This window comes from Drosophila suzukii, assembly GCF_043229965.1.
Source record: "Drosophila suzukii chromosome 2 unlocalized genomic scaffold, CBGP_Dsuzu_IsoJpt1.0 scf_2c, whole genome shotgun sequence".
NCBI classification, from domain to species: Eukaryota; Metazoa; Arthropoda; class Insecta; order Diptera; family Drosophilidae; genus Drosophila; species Drosophila suzukii.
Window position 1 is genome coordinate 14,181,738 of NW_027255896.1, and position 19,056 is coordinate 14,200,793.

Here is a 19,056-nt window from a genome sequence, read left to right on the forward strand (position 1 = left end):
CCGACTACGGAACCCTATAGTAGAGGAATCCTTGGTACGCTTGCTAATAAGGCACTCCAAGACCTCACTCAGATTTGAATTAATGCACTGAAGAGTTACGATCGCATGAACAATTTTGTAAACAAATCAAGTTGCAGCTGATGGAGAGGAAGAAGAGATGCAACCGAACGAAGTCGCAGCAATGCAGCGAAAACCACTCAAATGCTGGAATTGTGATAGTCTAGGTCACCGATTCGATGAGTGCCTTGAGAATCAGGGGCGCATCTTTTGCTATGGATGCGGTGCCAAGAACGTGTTTAAGCCGAAATGTCAGACTTGTAATCCATCGGAAAACCGACCGAAGGATGCGTCAGCGAACAACCTGCTGCCGCATCCAAAACAGTAGATATAGATTGCGCTACGCAGACTGAATCGGTTTCCAACAGCCGGTCAAAAAGCACTACCGAGCATATGCCGTATCAGGAGAGGCTGGCTCGGTACACAGAAACGCGGAATAGGATATTTGGGGGCGTAAATAATTTTCAGCACGACGATAGGACTCGAACATCGACGAGACGAGCGAGAAGCTTTTGGAAAGGAGTTCGCGACAACCGCAGAAGACTTATTTCAGCCATTTTCCTCAACAAGGATAGTCGGTTATACACCGATATTGAGAAAGATAACCACTCTTACATCGCGTTATTAGACTCAGGCGCTACAGTGAGTTGTATTGGCGGTGACGCCGCGAAAACATTTAACGATCACCCCCGAAGGCGCAAATGTTCAGGGTACATAAGAACCGCGAATAACTCAGAGTGTCCTGTTACAGGACGACTTAGTGTGAACATCAAATACCAGGGAAGGCAAACGCAGTAGAGTTTTTTATCATCCCAGATCTAAAACAGTACGTATATTTAGGTGTAGATTTTTGGCAGAAATTTGGGTTACTCGACAGAATCACCGACGACAAGGGAGCTGTAGCAGAATTAGATGTAGGTCGCGAAGAAATTGATGGGACAATTAAGAACCATGTATTATCAGCCGCTCAACAAGACAGGCTTCTAGGACCCTGGTCGGTTGCCGGCAATTTTCTCCCGAGCGTATTAATAACCAGTCAGAAGGGAATATTCTTCGACTCAGCCATGGAGGTCGGATCAGCCATCCAGCGCCCGCCTCTCGGCTTACGTACCGGCAGCGGAGGCGCCTTCATGAACAATTAAGCACGCAAACCTAGTCAACACCTATACGTCAGAGACTATATGTGTAGTCGGGTATACCCCCCGCTACCTCAACACCACTAGGGCATGAGGCCTAAGTAACAGGAGACATCGGCCGCACAGCGTTGCCAGATGCGATTCGTCTGCTGTATGCTCAGCGGCGGTAACTTTGCGTAGTTTTTAGTTTTCATTTTCTATTCGCTGTATTTGAGTAGTTTTTGCATAAATGTACTTGTACAAAATTTCTAACGATAGTTTTAAATACGTCCATTAGGTAAAAAAGCTTGTTATGTTAACGGGAAGTGCATCGAAGTTAATGTTGTAAACATCACACATATACATCATGTTCTAATCTACCCTCAAGGAATCAACGAGAGCTTCATTGGGCCCAACGAACGCTTCGATGGATTTCCTGTAAAATACCGATTGTGAGTAAACCCTTAATGAATACTGTATGAATATGTTTGGGCCTTAATTATGGTCGATGCGAATCCCGCGATAGCTAAAACCTCTAGCGTAAATATATAAATAAGGATTTACCTAGTTAACTTGAATTACGTAGCGCTTTGAATTTGCAATGATTTACCATATATATGTATATAATTTAGTAGGGATATAAATCTTGGAGTATAGCCAATAAGTAAACGGCACCAGCCTGTGCTTAGGTTATCTAAAACGGCCACGAAATGATCGTGTAAATTCTTTTTTTTTAATGGATCGTCACCGGAGCTACATAATGTTTGAGGGGTATTAGAATATAATCTGATGTCAGATAAGGGGTAATCTAATAGATGTCAAGGTTACCATGGAACGGTGGGTAAAGAATAGGGGGGGCAAACAACGCCAAAGTCTCCCTAACCCTTGATCGGTTGGAGATCTGTTCCTCTTGGCGTAACTAAGCTTGGCGTAACTAAGCAATGTTTTATGTCGTGGTATAGCGGAAGTAGAAAGAACCCAGGCCAGTACGACGAGCATAGCGCAGAGCATCGCTAGAAGTGCACGACCTCTACGATCAGCATACCGAGTGGCGACTTGAGAACCGGTAGGATTCGAGTTGAACGCTACATAGTAGACATGTTTAAAAACAGAAATGGCGCCCAACGTGGGGCCTGATCGTTCAGATCGGGAGATATATAGTCAGAAATTCCTGCGAAAATCGCTCTCTAACACCATCCAGTAATTTTAAGTTTTTTTTTGTAGAACACAATTTCTTAAAGTAACGTCCAGCGGTGAAAAGCCAATTAGTCCTGTGGAAAAGCGTATAGACGTCCTCCTTAAAAAGTGGAACGACCCAGGATAAAGCAATTCACGTGAAGGAATACGTTATTTAAGAAAAATCCAAGTGTAGGTTTCAAATATTTCAGGGTAGTGTTAGATCATTTCCTGGAACAGCAGTACAGTCGAGTATATCACGGACTGGCTAACCGGAATGAGCTATACATCAGCTGAGATATTTAAGCTTTCAATAGTAAATCATCCGGGAATCGATGAGCACGGAAAAAAGCAATCACCTGAGTAGGTATGGGTTGACCAGCCGTCGAAATTCAGGGAGTTCATAGTTGTATATAAAATCAGTCATAGGAATAGCAGAACCAATCGAATCAAGGAAATAGTATGCCTCATAAGCAGAATGTTATAATGGTGACGATCCAAAATTTCTATATTATTACCGAAAGGCAAATAAAAATACAATGGTAGTAAATCATAGTAGTGAAGATTTAGAAGCTGCTCTTAGTGGAAATTCTACTTTTTGCAATATATGTAACGAGCCGTTAAATGCAGTAGACATTCGAACAGTAGTTCCGTGTATGCACAAATTCCACAATCGTTGCATTATAGAACATCTTAACTAATTTATGCCCAATTTGTAAGACCCAGTGTAAATTACAACCGGCATCTTCTCCGACTAACAATTTGCAAGCAGAAATCTCCGCCGCAGAGCAAATTCGTAACGCTGACGAACAACAGTACGCTAGGCCCACAGGCACTAGAAGGGGTCGCGGAAGCGGTCAGCGAAGGGGGATGATAACCAGATCTCAACGGCTAGAGATCCCAAACCAACCAGCACTGAATTTAACGAATAGTACCACGTCGAATTTGAACACATCGAGTCAACGAGTCAGGAACAAGTACCGACTATTATCCAGAGCTGGCGGATCAAATTCGACGGCGCTCTATAGCATCAGGGCATTAGCGCAGCAGAATCTAAACGCTGATCAAAATATCTTGTGTGATCATTTACACCTATTCTTTGGAGGAAAAGCCAATGAATGGTATTGGAATTTTCATAAGGCAAATCCCAACTTCACTTGGGCAAAGTTTTGCCAAGAGTTTCGTAAGAAATTCGAAGACATTGATACAGACATGCACATTTGGGAGTCCATTAATAGCAGAAGGCAAGGCGACAAGTAACCGTTTGAAGAATTCCAGTTCCATGTCGAAAGACTCGTAGCCCGACTACGGAACCCTATAACAGAGGAATCCTTGGTACGCTTGCTAATAAGGCACTCCAAGACCTCACTCAGATTTGAATTAATGCACTGAAGAGTTACGATCGCATGAACAATTTTGTAAACAAATCAAGTTGCAGCCCCTAAAAAGTAGTTTTGTCCCTAGACCATTCGTATCTCAGCTAGATGGAGAGGAAGAAGAGATGCAACCGAACGAAGTCGCAGCAATGCAGTGAAAACCACTCAAATGCTGGAATTGTGATAGTCTAGGTCACCGATTCGATGAGGGCCTTGAGAATCAGGGGCGCATCTTTTGCTATGGATGCGGTGCCAAGAACGTGTTTAAGCCGAAATGTCAGACTTGTAATCCATCGGAAAACCGACCGAAGGATGCGTCAGCGAACAACTTGCTGCCGCATCCAAAACAGTAGATATAGATTGCGCTACGCAGACTGAATCGGTTTCCAACAGCCGGTCAAAAAGCACTACCGAGCATATGCCGTATCAGGAGAGGCTGGCTCGGTACACAGAAACGCGAAATAGGATATTTGGGGGCGTAAATAGTTTTGAGCACGACGATAGGACTCGAAGATCGACGAGTCGAGCGAGAAGCTTTTGGAAAGGAGTTCGCGAAAACCGCAGAAGACTTATTTCAGCCATTTTCCTCAACAAGGATAGTCGGTTATACACCGATATTGAGAAAGATAACCACTCTTACATCGCGTTATTAGACTCAGGCGCTACAGTGAGTTGTATTGGCGGTGACGCCACGAAAACATTTAACGATCACCCCCGAAGGCGCAAATGTTCAGGGTACATAAGAACCGCGAATAACTCAGAGTGTCCTGTTACAGGACGACTCAGTGTGAACATCAAATACCAGGGAAGGCAAACGCAGTAGAGTTTTTTATCATCCCAGATCTAAAACAGTACGTATATTTAGGTGTAGATTTTTGGCAGAAGTTTGGGTTACTCGACAGAATCACTGACGACAAGGGAGCTGTAGCAGAATTAGATGTAGGTCGCGAAGAAATTGATGAGACAATTAAGAACCATGTATTATCAGCCGCTCAACAAGACAGGTTAAATCAAGTCATTAGCACACTTCCGTCTTATGAGAAAGAAGGATTAGGAGCATCATTTTGATGTAGGCAGTTCTCGTCCAGTAAAGCAGAGGCATTGGCCAGTTTCGCCGGCGAAGGAAAAGGTTATGTTTTCTGAAATCAAGAACATGTTAGCAATAAATGTTATTGAAGAGTCTAGGAGTACAAGGAGCAGTAACTGCGTTCTTGTTCAGCGAGGAGAGAAAATTCGGCTATGTCTAGATCCTCGCGGGGTTAATAATCTTACCCTAAAAGACGCTTACCCTCTCTCTCAGGTGGATGGACTGCCTCCTGCTCGTTACATTACCGGCTTAGACATGAAGCATATCTTCTGGCAGATACCTCTTGAGGAGAAGTCTCGCCAATGCACAGCTTTCACCATACCAAATCGGCCACTATACCATTACAACCTTATGCAACGCAGCTCAAACGCTCTGTAGGTTAATAGACCAAGTAGTACCGCCTAGCCTGAGGACGAGAGTGTTCGTCTATTTAGACGACCTCTTGCTTCTCTCAGACGACTTTGATTCATATATGCAACTAATCGAGGAAGTAGCAGGGTATTTTCGTAAAGCCAACTTGACAATTAACATCGCGAAGTCCAAATTTTGCATGAGAGAGATAAAATATTTAGGATTCATTATCGGGGACGGTCAACTGAAAGCCGATCCAGGTAAAATCTCAGTGGTCAAGGAGTTTCCAAAACCTATCACGACCAAACAACTCAGACGTTTCCTAGGTCTCGCTGGATGGTATAGACAGTTCGTGGAAAACTACGCATCCATCACCCGAGCTTTAACCGATCTGTTGAGGAAAAACCACTGTTTTGAGTGGACAGAAGATGCAGATCAGGCTTTCAACCAGTTAAAGAACAGTCTAACATCTTCCCCAGTCTTACATACTCCTGAATTCTCAATGCAGTTCGTTCTTCTCTGCGATGCCAGTCTGCACGGCATCGGTTGTGTTAGCACAAGTAGATGAAGAAGGGACCGAGCTCCCCATCGCGTATATGTTCGAAAAACTCTCGAAAGCCCAACAGAACTATTCGGTTACCGAATTGAAATGTTTGGCTGTGATTAGAGGAATTAACAAATTCAGGGCGTATATCGAGGGGCAAGATTTCGTAGTAGTTACAGACCACGCGTCGCTGCAGTGGCTAATGAAGCAGAAGGACTTATTGGGGAGGTAAGCCAGATAGGCAATCCGTTTGCAAGGGTTTTCATTCGAGATTAAGCACAGAAAAGAGACTCAGAATGTCGTAGCCGATACGCTTTCTAGGAGAGACGAACTAGTAGTCAATGAGATTCACGGTCTCGGCCCTATGATCGACATGTCCTCGAAGGAGTTTAAGTTGCAAGAGTATGTATGACCAGAAGCATACAGGATGACCAGTCACGGTTAACAGACTTGCGTGTGGATAACGTGTATATCTATAAGCGCCTCGATGGCGTGGAAGGTAGTGATTCATGGAAGCTTTGGGTGTCTTCAAACCTCCGAAACAGTGTTCTATATCGAGCACACGATCCATGTGACTCAGCTCACCTAGGCATGGGACGAATGGCGCAGAATCTTAAGCAATTCTTCTTTTGGCCGGGGATGATTACACAAATCCATTCATACATATCAAACTGTCCCACATGTAAATCCACTAAAGACGCAAACCTAGTACTAAGGCCGCCCATGGGCAGGCCAATGACATCAGACAGACCTTTTCAGAAGTTGTATATGGATCTATTAGGGCCATATCCGAGGTCAAAAGAAGGTAATATCGGGGTATTGATTATAGTCGACCACCTGTCTAAGTTCCATTTCTTGCAACCATTAAAGAAATTCATTTCGGATAAAATCTGCGATTATCTACTAAGATACGTCTTTTACACATTCGGCGTGCCCGAGTCGATTTTGACTGACAACGGTTCGCAATTTAAATCGGGACAATTCAAGGCGTTCCTGACTCGTCACATATCTGTACCGCGATCTACTCTCCACAGGCTAACGCCATTGAGAGGCTCAACCGTTCTGTCCTACGTACGTAGGTCAAGACCACACCAATTGGGATAAGCAACTAAGTGAGATAAGCGGGTCATTAAGGGCAAACTTCCACCGTAGCATAGGCTACTCACCTTACTCCCTTTGTTTCGGTCAGAACATGATACTAAATGGCAAAGATTACGACCTTCTTCGTAAGCTGGACTTATTACAAGATGATGTAGCGATAAAATATCTTGAATTTCTTCAATTAGCTCGACAAGAGGCCAAAGCCAGAATAGCAGACAGCCATGGGACAAATGCTCGAAAGTACAACTTACGAAGTCGGACCGTACAGCAGGTTGGTGACACGGTCTTCGCTAGGAACTTTGCACAGGGCAATGCCGTTAAGAAATTCAGTAGCAAATTAGCGCCAGTTTTTATAATATCAAAGGTAATCAAGAAAGTCAGCGCGGCATACTATGAACTAGCAAACGAGACAGGCAAATCAATAGGTATATACCATCTCAAAGATATTCAAATTGACAAATAGACAGATCGTCATTTCAGTTAAAAGCTTTTCGAGATATGATTCTCCATCTGTTAACTGTGGGTGTAGGGCACAATGCATGTACGCACGCAAAAGGATTCAAGTTTTGGCTGTAAGTTGTTCCTCGCTCGCATGTATAAAACGTAAATAGCGGCATAATTCCCGAATTTACTGGACCGCCTCTCTTAACTGTACGTCTGCCATCTCTCTCGCAAGATCTGTGCCGCGGCGACTGAACATCTGGCGAAAATCAGTGTGGGCGACGAGACGACGGAAAATATCACGCCATTACGCCGTTATTTTCCGTCTCTGCGCACCCTACTTATATTCCTGGAAGCGAAGTCAGCCACGTAGGCCAACTTCTGTGCACAGCTCGATCACTTGAGTTTCTTTCACTAGGGCCAGTAGACGTGCGCCAAAACCCACAGTCAAGATATAATTCGAGACAAGTCCACGTGTAAACTGACCGACAAACGGTACCAGAGGGCGACCAAGTGCAACCTGTACAGTATTAGCTAAAGTGAATAGTGCGAAACCATAGTCTGAGGTGAATATCAGTAATAGTTTTTCTCGAGAACCGGTCACATAATATCGGGAGTTTTGTGTTTCAGAACCCATCCCCCGCAATCGATCTCTTAACAGGCGCTAAGTCCCTGCCACACAGTGTACGGTGGCGCTAATATCGTCAAACGATTGCAGAGCGGGGGGGCGTAAATATATAAATAAGGATTAACCTAGTTAACTTGAATTACGTACCGCTTTGAATTTGCAATGATTTGCCATATATATGTATATAATTTAGTAGGGATATAAATCTTGGAAAATAGCCAATAAGTAAACGGCACCAGCCTGTGGTTAGGTTATCTAAAACAACCTCTGAAGGGTACATTAGAGCGTACCGCGCGTAAACTTATGAAATAAATGAAAACTATGAAATCTTTGTATAAAGCCACGAAATGATCGTGTAAATTCTTTTTTTTTAATGGATCGTCACCGGAACTACATAATGTTTGAGGGGTATTAGAACATAATCTGATGTCAGATAAGGGGTAATCTAATAGATGTCAAGGTTACCATGGAAGGGTGGGTAAAGAATAGGGGGGCAAACAACGCCCAAGTCTCCCTAACCCTTGATCGGTTGGAGATCTGTTCCTCTTGGCGTAACTAAGCAGTGGGTACAGCCGATTGCAACGATTTAGGTACATCTTAATAGTTTCAGATAGTGCACTTATTTTCTTGTTTTATGTCGTGGTATAGCGAAAGTAGAAAGAACCCACACCAGTTCGACGAGCATAGCGCAGAGCATCGCTAGAAGTGCACGACCTCTACGATCAGCATACCGAGTGGTGACTTGAGAACCGGTAGGATTCGAGTTGAACGCTACAGTTTATGGGACTCCCGACGCCGCATCCCAGTTGGAATGAGTTTTTCTTATTCTAAATATAATTAAGGAGAGTTCGTAAGTCGGAATAGCAGTAAGTTATTTACATTTCTACCTATGTATTCATTCTTTTCTATACATTAATTTTATATTCGTATATCGATAAATATTAAATAAGAAGCGTTTAACTTTGATTAATTTAATTTAATTCGCCCAAGTGCTTTTGTCTTTGCATAAGAATGCCGTGAATCGATTACATATACCAGTATATATCAGTAGTCAGTTAACGTTCAGTCTTAAGGACTTAGGTTAGGTTAGGTAGGAGTGGTTGGAGATTAGATACTAATCCCCACACTTAAGCCACATTGGGCCCCTAATGATACCTGATAAGATCCTTTTCCCTAGCTCATGGGTTATTTGCTTTCGCGAAGTATTTTGTTCTTCTCAAGAAACATAAGAGTTTTTGGATTCTTACGCCCTGAATGGCCTCAAGGTTCGGAAGTGTGTAGCTACCTAGGGTATGAAAGCGCTTTAGGTTATGCGCTGGGCAGAAGCATAGGAGGTGTTCGATGCTCTCCTCTTCGTCTATCTGTTTGCAGCTGCGCAGAAGTCGTGGTTACTGAGTCCCAGTCTGAGCGCATGAGTCCCTATAAGACAGTGTCCCGTTAGGGCATTTAGAAGAGTGGAGATGTCCTCCCTGCTACATTGTAGGAGAGCTTTTGTTCTTTTCGAGTTGTAGTTTGGCCATGTGAGTCTAGAATTGTGGCATGTTGAGATTGAGTTCCAATGGTTGTTGGAAAATGTGTACCGTCTCTGCCTAAGAAGGAGCTTGCAGGTAGACATGGGCATACCCACCGTGTCCTTATCGCGAAGGATGTCAGCGGTTGTGCCCTGTCTTGCTAGCTCGTCTGCTATGCAGTTCCTTAGTTGCCATGACTTCCGCTTGGAAAACACTACAGTGGTTTGGTAGGCGGAAAAAGACTTTTATGTATAGTTCGGGGGAAAAGACTCCCCTACCTGTTTGGGAGTTAAGCTTGGAGCCGTTTGTGTATATGTTGACGGCGTTTTCGAATTGGTGTGGGAGGTTGTCCCAGTCTGTATGGGTGGGTATCTTGTATCTTCTTTCGAAGTTGACTATGGTTGGAACGTAGTATGTATTACGTGGTAAGGATGTATGTTTTGATAGGATATTGGAGTGACCCGTAGAGCCTGTTGTCCATGCCGCTGCTTCGCGGAGCCGAGCGCTGTTGCAGATTCCCAGCTTTTGGCAAGTAGGTCCAGGGGTTGGAGGTCGAGAATTGTGTTTAGTGCTTCAGTGGCGGTGGTGCGAAGCGCCCCACTAATGCAGAGCTCTGCGCTTCCTTTGATCTTGTGAAGGATCCGGAGGTTGCAATTCTTTTCTAGGGAAGGCCACCAAACGATGTTTCCGTAGAGGAAAATGGGCCTGACTATTGCAGTGTATAGCCAGTGAACTATTACGGGGGAGAAACCCCACTTCCTCCCTATGGCTTTTTTACAAGCGAAGAGGACTGTGGCCGCTTTGCGTGTGCGATCTAGGGTGTTATCTGTCCAGAGGAGCTTTTTGTCAAGGATGACACCTTGGTACTTTGCTTGGTTGCTAAAGGTTAGGCGCGTTTGGTGTAGTTGTGGCAGAATTAGATTTGGTACCTTATACTTCCTTGTAAAGAGAACTAGTTCGGTCTTTTCTGGGTTAACTCCCAGTCCACAAACAACCGTCCACCTGGAGAGAGTGGATAAGACTGTCTCCATTAGATTACAAAGAGTTTGCGGGAATTGCCCTGCAGTAGGATAACCACGTCGTCCGCGTAGGCTACCACTTTTGTGCCCGCCTCTTCTAGAAGTGATAGCAGTTTCTTGACCACTAAAACCCATAGAAGAGGTGAGATAATACGCCCCCTTGTGGGGTTCCTCTGCTTACATTCCTGGTCGAGTGGGCTGAGCCCATAGTGGAGTACACTACTCTGCTCGTTAGCATGGTATGTATGAGTCCCACTATGGGCCGCTCAATGCTCAGTTCAGTCAGAGCACCAGTAATCGCCGTTGGTGGTTTGTTAAAGGCGCCATCTATGTCTAGAAACGCTGCCAGAGAGTATTCCTTATTGCGAAAACCTCTCTCTATACTGTACACTAGAGAGTGTAGGGCGGTATCTGTTGATCTACCCTTACGGTACGCGTGCTGTGCGTCAGAGAATAGGCTTTGGTCGATGGTTAGCCTGATATCGGTGTCAACTAGCCTTTCCATAGTCTTCAACAAGAAGGAAGAGAGACGAATCGGGCGGAAGTCCTTTGGGTTGGTGTGGGAGGGTTTGCCGGCTTTCGGTATAAAAATTACCCTTACGTCCAGCCACCTTGTTTGAATATGGTTTAGAGCAAGGCAGCCGTGGAAGATGGCTGTTAGCCAGGGTAGGGAAATATCTAGTGTCCGTTGTAGCTGGGCTGGGGAGAACCCATCTGGGCCGGGAGATTTGAAGGGCTTAAAAGAGTTAAAAGCCCATTGAATGCGCCCAGGGTTCGAGATGTTGTCTATACTCTGGTTGTTGTGACGATTCGCACCCGATCGTCAAAGTTGAGCAGAAGTCCACTCTGGGGGTCTTTCACACACTTTGTAATAAAAACTCAGAAACATGTTAAACTTCACCAGTTGTATTCATTTGTATACTTTCAATCTTTGACTTATTGCTAACTTTGATTTACAAATTAGGAAATATAAAAGCTCGGTTATAAACGCGACCAGCTTCTCCTTATGTCTTCTTCGTAGTGTCGTGCTGCTAACATTAGCAGCAGAAATCTAACATTCGCTGTTAAAGCTGCTGTTGTCCACTGCTTCTCAGAGTCGCCAGAAAACAGCTGTCCAGCTTCTCCTAATCGACAGAAACACCCATTCATGCCGCCCTCAATGCTGGACCCAGTATTCAAAGCCTTAGACCATGCTTAACTCTGAAAAGGTTGAAGTGTGTTATGGAGTGAATGCGGGTATATTCAAAGGTGCATGGGTTGTGTACTTGGGCTAGACTCTTCAGTAAATCTTGGCAAGGGCAAACGACAAGTCTTTGACACAGACCTCTTGTAAATACCCGTTGAGGTCTTAATTGTAGCTACTCGAACGAGCCCATCGGCCCCAGGATGTAAGTCGATGATTCGCCCTAATTTCCAGTCAGAAGGACCAGTTCGATCATCCTTGATGATGATCATGTCGTTACGCTGAAGATTGTCAGTTTCGTGGCGCCACTTGGGGCGCGCCTGCAGATGAGATAGCCAATCTGCACTCCATTTTCTCCAAAAGAGGCGAAACATCCTTTGACCATTCAGGAACTCTGTGCTTAATGAAGAATCCTTAAGGCTAGGCTCAGGGAGTGACATCATCGTATCACCGATTAAAAAATGTGCAGGGGTGAGAGCTTGCAAATCATCTAAATCAGACGTTAAGGGGCATAATGGCCGAGAGTTCAAGCACGCTTCTATCTGGACAAGAATGGTAGACAGCTGCTCGTACGTCATTCGAATATCATTAAACGATCGATAAAGATGGGTTTTAACAGCTTTTACGTTGGATTCCCAGAGTCCTCCAAAGTTTGGACTATGTGGAGAATTGAAATGCCACTGAATGTTTCGACGAGTAAGTTCAGGAACTACTGTCTCTTCAATTCCTTTATAGAATTCATTGGTCCACAGCTTTAGAGACTTGTCGGATGAGATAAAGTTGGTCCCACAGTCGCTGTATAGATGTTGACAAAAACCTCTACGTCCGATAAAGCGCTGCAGCGCCCACAGAAAATGCTGTGCCGACATTCCCGTGACTGCTTCCAAATGAATCGCTTTGCTCGCTAAGCAAATGAAAACTGCAATGTATGCTTTATAGCAAGTGTGACCTCTGAATCTGGATGACTTTATCTCAATCGCACTAGTGTAATCAACTCCCGTTGCTTCGAACGCCCGTTTGGGCTGATTGACACGGTGCGCTGGTAAATCTCCCATCAGTTGGCTTGATGGTGACGGGCGGTGTTTGAAACAGGTTACGCACTGTCGCAGAATCCTTTTTACTGCCTGTTTACCGTTGACGATCCAGAAAACTTGATGAATTGTAGATAAAGTTAGTTGCACACCGCCATGTAAGGTGTTGTGATGAGCGTTCCTTATAACCAAAATCGTCAGGTGGTGGGCCTTTGGAAGGATTATTGGTGTGCGTTGAGACATGGAGAGCTGCAAAGCATTCTTAAGTCTGCCTTTAACTCTGATTAGCCCCTGAGCGTCGAGAAACGGTGATAGCTGGCTGAGTTTGTTGTGTTTGGATAGAAATTTGTTGGATCGTAGTCTTGATAATTCTTCCAAATAGACTTCTTGTTGAACCATCCGCACCAGTGCGAACAAAGCCTGTTGGAATTCAGATACCTGAATAGGGCCGGTGAGTCTATCCGCTTTTTTGTGACGAGTATTATAAATGAATCGTTTGACGTAGGCTGTAACGAATAAGAGTTTATTATGGGAGGAATATGATTCGATAAATGGTTGCACTTCTATACAAATGTGGGCTCCGATGTGCTTTAAGGATTGCTCTCCTGAAATAAGTTCTGATTTTGGGGACTGAACTGCATTGACTGGCCAATGCTCCTCTGAAAGATGCAGCCAATGTGGTCCGTTCCACCAAAGCGTGTGAAATTTCAGCTGGGAAGGGGTGAGTCCGCGTGTAGCACAATCTGCTGGGTTTTCTTGCGTAAGAACATGTCTCCACTGCGATGGCGAGCTTGCCTCCAGGATTGCTCCAATTCTATTCGACACAAATGTCTTCCAACGCCTGGGGTCTCCGCTGATCCAATACAGCACTATCATTGCATCCGACCAGTAGTGTACGGATATGGTGTGATGTGATGCTTGAAGTTGATTGACAATCCAATCGGCTAATTGTGTACACAGCAGGGCTCCGGAAAACTAAACTCTCGGAATTGTTAGCGGCTTAACAGGTGTGACTCGACTGCGGGCGGCTAATAAGTTAACCTGCACGGAACCATCCGTACAACTAGCTCGAAGATAAGCACATGCTGCATACTCCATGGATGATCCGTCACAAAACATGTGTAGTTGCAACGTCGAGACATGCCTTAAATCGAAGCCTAACCAACGAGGGATGTGTATCTCTTCAATGTCGGGGAGCTCTTGAATGAGCTGACGCCACCGCTCGGCGAGTTTATCTGGCAACGGGTCGTCCCAATCTAATGATGCTGGGGGCTCATCTTTGCGCTCGTTACGAAAACTCCACACTTCCTTCAACAGGATTTTCGCAGCGATGATCACTGGTGCCAGGTATCCCAACGGATCGAATAAGCGTGCTACTGTGGATAGTATAGAACGTTTGGTGAATGTAGGATTGAAAGAAAACTTAAGACTAAAACCAAAACCATCTTTGTTTGGATGCCAATACAACCCTAAAGTTTTAATGGAGTCCTTATTGTCTATCTCAAAAATGCTACTGTTAGAGAGATCTGTAGTTGGGATGCTTTCTAAGATATCTGGATGGTTGGATGCCCACTTCTTGAGCTCCATGCCTGCTGATTGCAGAGCTGCGATGACATCATTGCTAATTTTTAGAGCTCCGTCGATGGTCTCGTGTCCTGTTTGAACATCGTTCACATAGATTTCTTTTTTAAGGACATGCTCGGCCAGAGGATAGCGTTCGCGCTCGTCGGAAGCAATCTGATGTATGACTCGAATCGCCGTGAATGGTGCCGAGGCAGTGCCAAACGTTACTGTAGTCAAAAAATATTCCTTGATGAGTCCCTTTTCATCGCGCAAGAAAATTCGCTGATACTGGGTATCTTCTTCATGCATATCTATGCAGCGATACATTTTCGTTATATCGGCCACGATGGCATACCGATGTTAAACTGTCGTCTTTGATCACAGCATGATGTGGAACGGTGCACGCAGAGATTAAGAGTTGCCTTTGAGCGTTGATCCTAGTGTGTTCTTCCTCACTACCTTTTACCTCTTTTATCTGCTTTAGGTCGAAGTACTCTTGAATAGTGCTGGCATACTGTTGACTGAAATCTGGCCGATGATTAAGTTTCCATTCCAGGGCGTGGAAACGGTTTAATGCGATTTGCCTTGACCGGCCGATCACCTGTGTGGGGTCAAACAACGTTTTTAAAGGCAAACGAACTAGATATTTCCCATTCGGCTGACGGATATGAGTTTGTTGAAAATGGTCTTCACACCATTTTTCCTCTGCGTTGAGTTGTCTTGTTGTGGAGACCTGATCCCATTCGAAAAACCTCTGTACCATGTTGTTTAGGTTTGCCAAATTACAACGAATGGAGATTGATGTCGTCTGGGCTGCTTCAGCTGGTCCAAAAACTATCCAGCCCAGCTGTGTGTTTTGTGCAATTGGTTCTGCAACCGTCCCTTTGCGTATGTCCGGAAGCATTAATTGCGGGATAATGTCGACACCGATAAGTAGGTCAATGCGACCCGACTTGATGAAATTAGGATCTGCAAAGGACAACCCTTGGAGATGTTTACAGGACTTAATGTTTACATTTTGTTTTGGTAAATGACCTGTTAGTGACCGAATGATGAAGGCTGAGGATACGTAGGCATTAAAATCCGATCCTGAACATGAGATTATGGTAAAGTCGGTGCTGTGCCTGCACTGATTATGCGACGTATTACCAATTCCCGTGATCTCAACTCGAACAGGATGCCGTTTGAGTCTAAGCGCTTGAACGATTTTTTCCGTGATGAGGGTGCCTTCCGAGCCATGGTCGATGAGAGCTCGAACTAAAGCTGACTGCCCAGTGGAGTTATTTACGAACCGAACCAGTGCAGTAGCAAGAAGGGTCGTTGAGTTCAGATGGGAGGCAACTGCGCTGAAGAGTTGCGTTGATGGTGCATTTTGTTCAGCGTCTGCGCTCCGACCAGAGTCTGAAGCATGCTGTCGGGATACTCCAGGAGTCAATGAAGGACTTTGTTGAGCATTCGGGAAATGTAACAAAGTGTGGTGCCGTTGACCACATTGCGAGCAGTTTCGGTTGCTGCTGCATTGACTGAGAGAATGGGAAGCACTAAGGCAATTGATGCATGCCTTCGAGGGGTCGACTATAACCTTTCGCGCGAAACAATCCTTGGCAAGGAAGTCCGGGCACCGTCTTAGAACGTGATTCTGTTGGCAGAGCGAGCACCTGATGGATCCAGACTCAAAAGTTCTGTGGAAGCTGTGTCCCCTAACAGTAGAGTTTCCCGATGGTCTGGTTGTCTGGCGATGGTTGGTCGATTGTATAGATGATCTAACTGGAACGGCTGGTTTCCTACTCTCAATTAGGTCGATGCTGACCAATCGATTGTGAAGAAACACCTCCAGCTTTGTGAAGGTGGGGGTTTCCACGTTGTTGCCCAGGGACTGTTTCTAGGCCTGTGTTGTGCTGATAGGCAGCTTTGTAAGTAAGTGATGTACCAACCAATGATCACAGGAATCAATGGCAATGTGTAGTCGTCGGAATTCACTAATACATACATTTGCCAAGTTTAACAAATTCCTAAGGTCCACCGCGATTTCCTTGGACAGTGGCTCAATTCCGTACAGTGCATTCATATTGTACATGAACTGCAGTCGAGGGTTGTTGTATCGTTTTACCACAAGGTTCCATGCCACTGAATAGTTGGTTTCTGTTAATGCCATATGGTTTATATCCTGGTCTCGTCCGTGCGGTAGTGCTTGCTTCAAGAAATGAAATTTTTGAATGTTTGAAAGAGATTGATTTTCATGTATTAGCTGCGTAAAGCTGTCATAAAAAGATGGCCAGTCTGCAAAATTTCCTGAAAAGTGGGGTCCGGGCAATTTGGGCAGCTGAATTGTGGAAACAGGAATGGGCACAAGGGTGTTGTTTATGTATTGATCACCTGATCCCTGTATTGGGACTGGAAACTTGGTTTCGTATTCATCGGCGAAAGAACAATAAATGTGGCTATATGCTTGCTCAAAATTGTCTTCAACAGCATCCGCAAAATATGGATGCGATCGTGGACATTGCTGTAAAATGAGCGCTTTATGATTTGTGTAAAATTGTTTTGAAAGCTCGTTGAGCTTGTTGAGACGAAACTCATAGTAAGATTTAGTTTTCTTTATTTGACCGTCCTTTTTAGCATTTTTAATTAGTTGGGTCAACCTGAAAGATAAGTCCATCTGCATTGCGTACATGTCTGCAAAAGGCTCGACCACAGCCAATGGTGCTGAACTCTGTTGTGCCAAATCACTACCATTACTTTCATTTTTACCCATTTTAATGTTTTCCTATTGCACTCTGCTTTGAAATACCACGCACAAATACTCTCACAAACACACTCACCAGTTTCAGTCGTTCCTCTCGTATTGCGATCAAACTTTGAAGGAAGGGGACGGCAAACCTCACGAGACTAGTGTGTCGCATGAGATGGCAATAGGCATGGGTTGAATCCGCTATTCTCCTCGACTTCTTGATTCCTCCGTTATGCGAGGCTCCGTTATGGCGATGTACGGGGCAAAGGTTGCGTAACTTTGCTGGTTTAAATTAATAGTAGATTGGTCAACAAGTAAGCAAAAAGATTGAAGAAAGTTTACAATATTGGAAGCTGATGAAGTTATGAGTGTATGTTCCCCTCATGGGCCACCAAAATGTTGTGACGATTCGCACCCGATCGTCAAAGTTGAGCAGAAGTCTACTCTGGGGGTCTTTCACACACTTTGTAATAAAAACTCAGAAATATGTTGAACTTAACCAGTTGTATTCATTTGTATACTTTCAATCTTTGACTTATTGCTAACTTTGATTTACAAATTAGGAAATGTAAAAGCTCGGTTATAAACGCGACCAGCTTCTCCTTATGTCTTCTTCGTAATCTAACATTCGCTGTTAAAACTGCTGTTGTCCACTGCTTCTCAGAGTCGCCAGAAAACAGCTGTTCAGCTTCTCCTAATCGACAGTAACACCCGTTCACTGGTCGTCTAAATTCTCCTCTATGTAGAGGTCCTCCACTACATGGGGTTTTTTAGGGAAGTGGGTGTCTAACAGTAGTTCAAGGGTTTCCTGACTGTTTTCCGTCCAGCTGTGAGCATTGGTTTTTAGATAGCCAATGGTTGCTGGAGATTTTGATAAAATTCTTCTGAGTTTAGATGCTTCCGCAGTACATTCTATGCTACTGCAGAAATTAACCCAAGCTCTTCGTTTTGATATTCTAATTTCCTTTTTGTATAGGCTTAGTTTTGTATGGTATAAATTCCAGGAAGATCCGCTATTGTTGTATTTAGCTCTATTAAAGTAAGTTCTACACTCTCTTTTAAGGTTCGCCAGGGTTGCGTTCCCCCATGGGGGCTTGTGCTTTGCGTATGTGCGTATGTGCGTCGGTGGAGCGTGTAGGTTCCTGTTGAGGAGATTTTTATAGTATCCCCAGTTGGTTAATCTTAGATTAATAATGTTCTCGGCGGGAGGACAGTCTAGAGTTGTTGTAAATTCTATGTATCGGTGGTCTGAGAATGAGTGCTCGATCCCCACCTTCCACGCTTCTAGCTGGTTAAGTAGGGGATCAGATATTAGTGTACTGTCTAAGACTTCCCTCATATTTCTAGTGATGAAAGTTGGGTCATTTCCTTTGTTGCAGATGAATAAAATCGATTGAAGGAGTTAGTCATAGAGTAACTCACCCCTTTCGTTAGTGTTTGTACTTCCCTATTGCGTGTGGTGTGAGTTAGCGTCCCCACCCAGGATGAGTTCCTTAGATGAGTGTGCATGTATGAGTTGTTGTGTTTTGGTGTTTGGTAATGGCAAGTGAGTAAGATAGAATGATGCTATGGTGTGATGAAAGTGTTCGTTTAGCTCCAGTCTGACCGTAGTGAGGTTGCCTTCGCTAAACTGTGGAATAAGAATGCAGGTTCTGGTTTTACCCTTACCCTTGGCAGCGGATGCTGCCTTGCTGCAGATTACTCTGCAGGAACTGCACCATCTTTAGGACTGTGGTCCGGTACCCTCCGCTTCCTCCGCTATTTCCTGGAGAACAGTGCGCCCTGGTCGGGTTATGTCCTGAGTGCACAGCTGTTTCAGGCTCTCTGTCAGCTCCGAGTCGGTTGACACGTAGCCAGTGAGGGTGGCCTCTTCATGCTCCAATTCGTCGTCGCTCGGGGGTTCGTACAACGCACAGGCAGCCAAGTTGTCTGCCGCTAGCTTATCTGTATCGTAAATGCGTAGTTGCACCTTATTGAACCCGTAGTTCACCCTGTTTTGTTGGGCTGCGAGCGGTTCCAAGCAGGCCTGGTTTAGGAAGATTACAACGTTCATGGTGACGTGATCGGATTTCTCCATCTTGACCACCTTCCAACCGCCTGTTGGAAGCTTCGGGTTGAACCTTGTCAGCATGCTGAGTATAG

General features: G+C 44.6%; 1 protein-coding gene across 1 annotated transcript in view; it reads right to left on the reverse strand.

Annotated features, from left to right (window-relative positions):
- The window catches only part of LOC139354304 (uncharacterized), a 36,691-nt gene extending 18,056 nt beyond the window's left edge, over positions 1–18,635 (reverse strand). The window contains exons 1-8 of the mRNA XM_070998525.1: positions 18,583–18,635; positions 16,560–16,689; positions 16,174–16,377; positions 15,219–16,065; positions 14,944–15,152; positions 14,539–14,784; positions 14,135–14,441; positions 13,787–13,996 (exon numbers count right to left, since the gene is read on the reverse strand). Coding sequence (XP_070854626.1) covers positions 13,787–13,996; positions 14,135–14,441; positions 14,539–14,784; positions 14,944–15,152; positions 15,219–16,065; positions 16,174–16,377; positions 16,560–16,689; positions 18,583–18,635 — 2,206 coding nt within the window. The remainder of the gene's footprint in view (positions 1–13,786; positions 13,997–14,134; positions 14,442–14,538; positions 14,785–14,943; positions 15,153–15,218; positions 16,066–16,173; positions 16,378–16,559; positions 16,690–18,582) is intronic.
- Between the last annotated feature and the right edge of the window lie 421 nt (positions 18,636–19,056).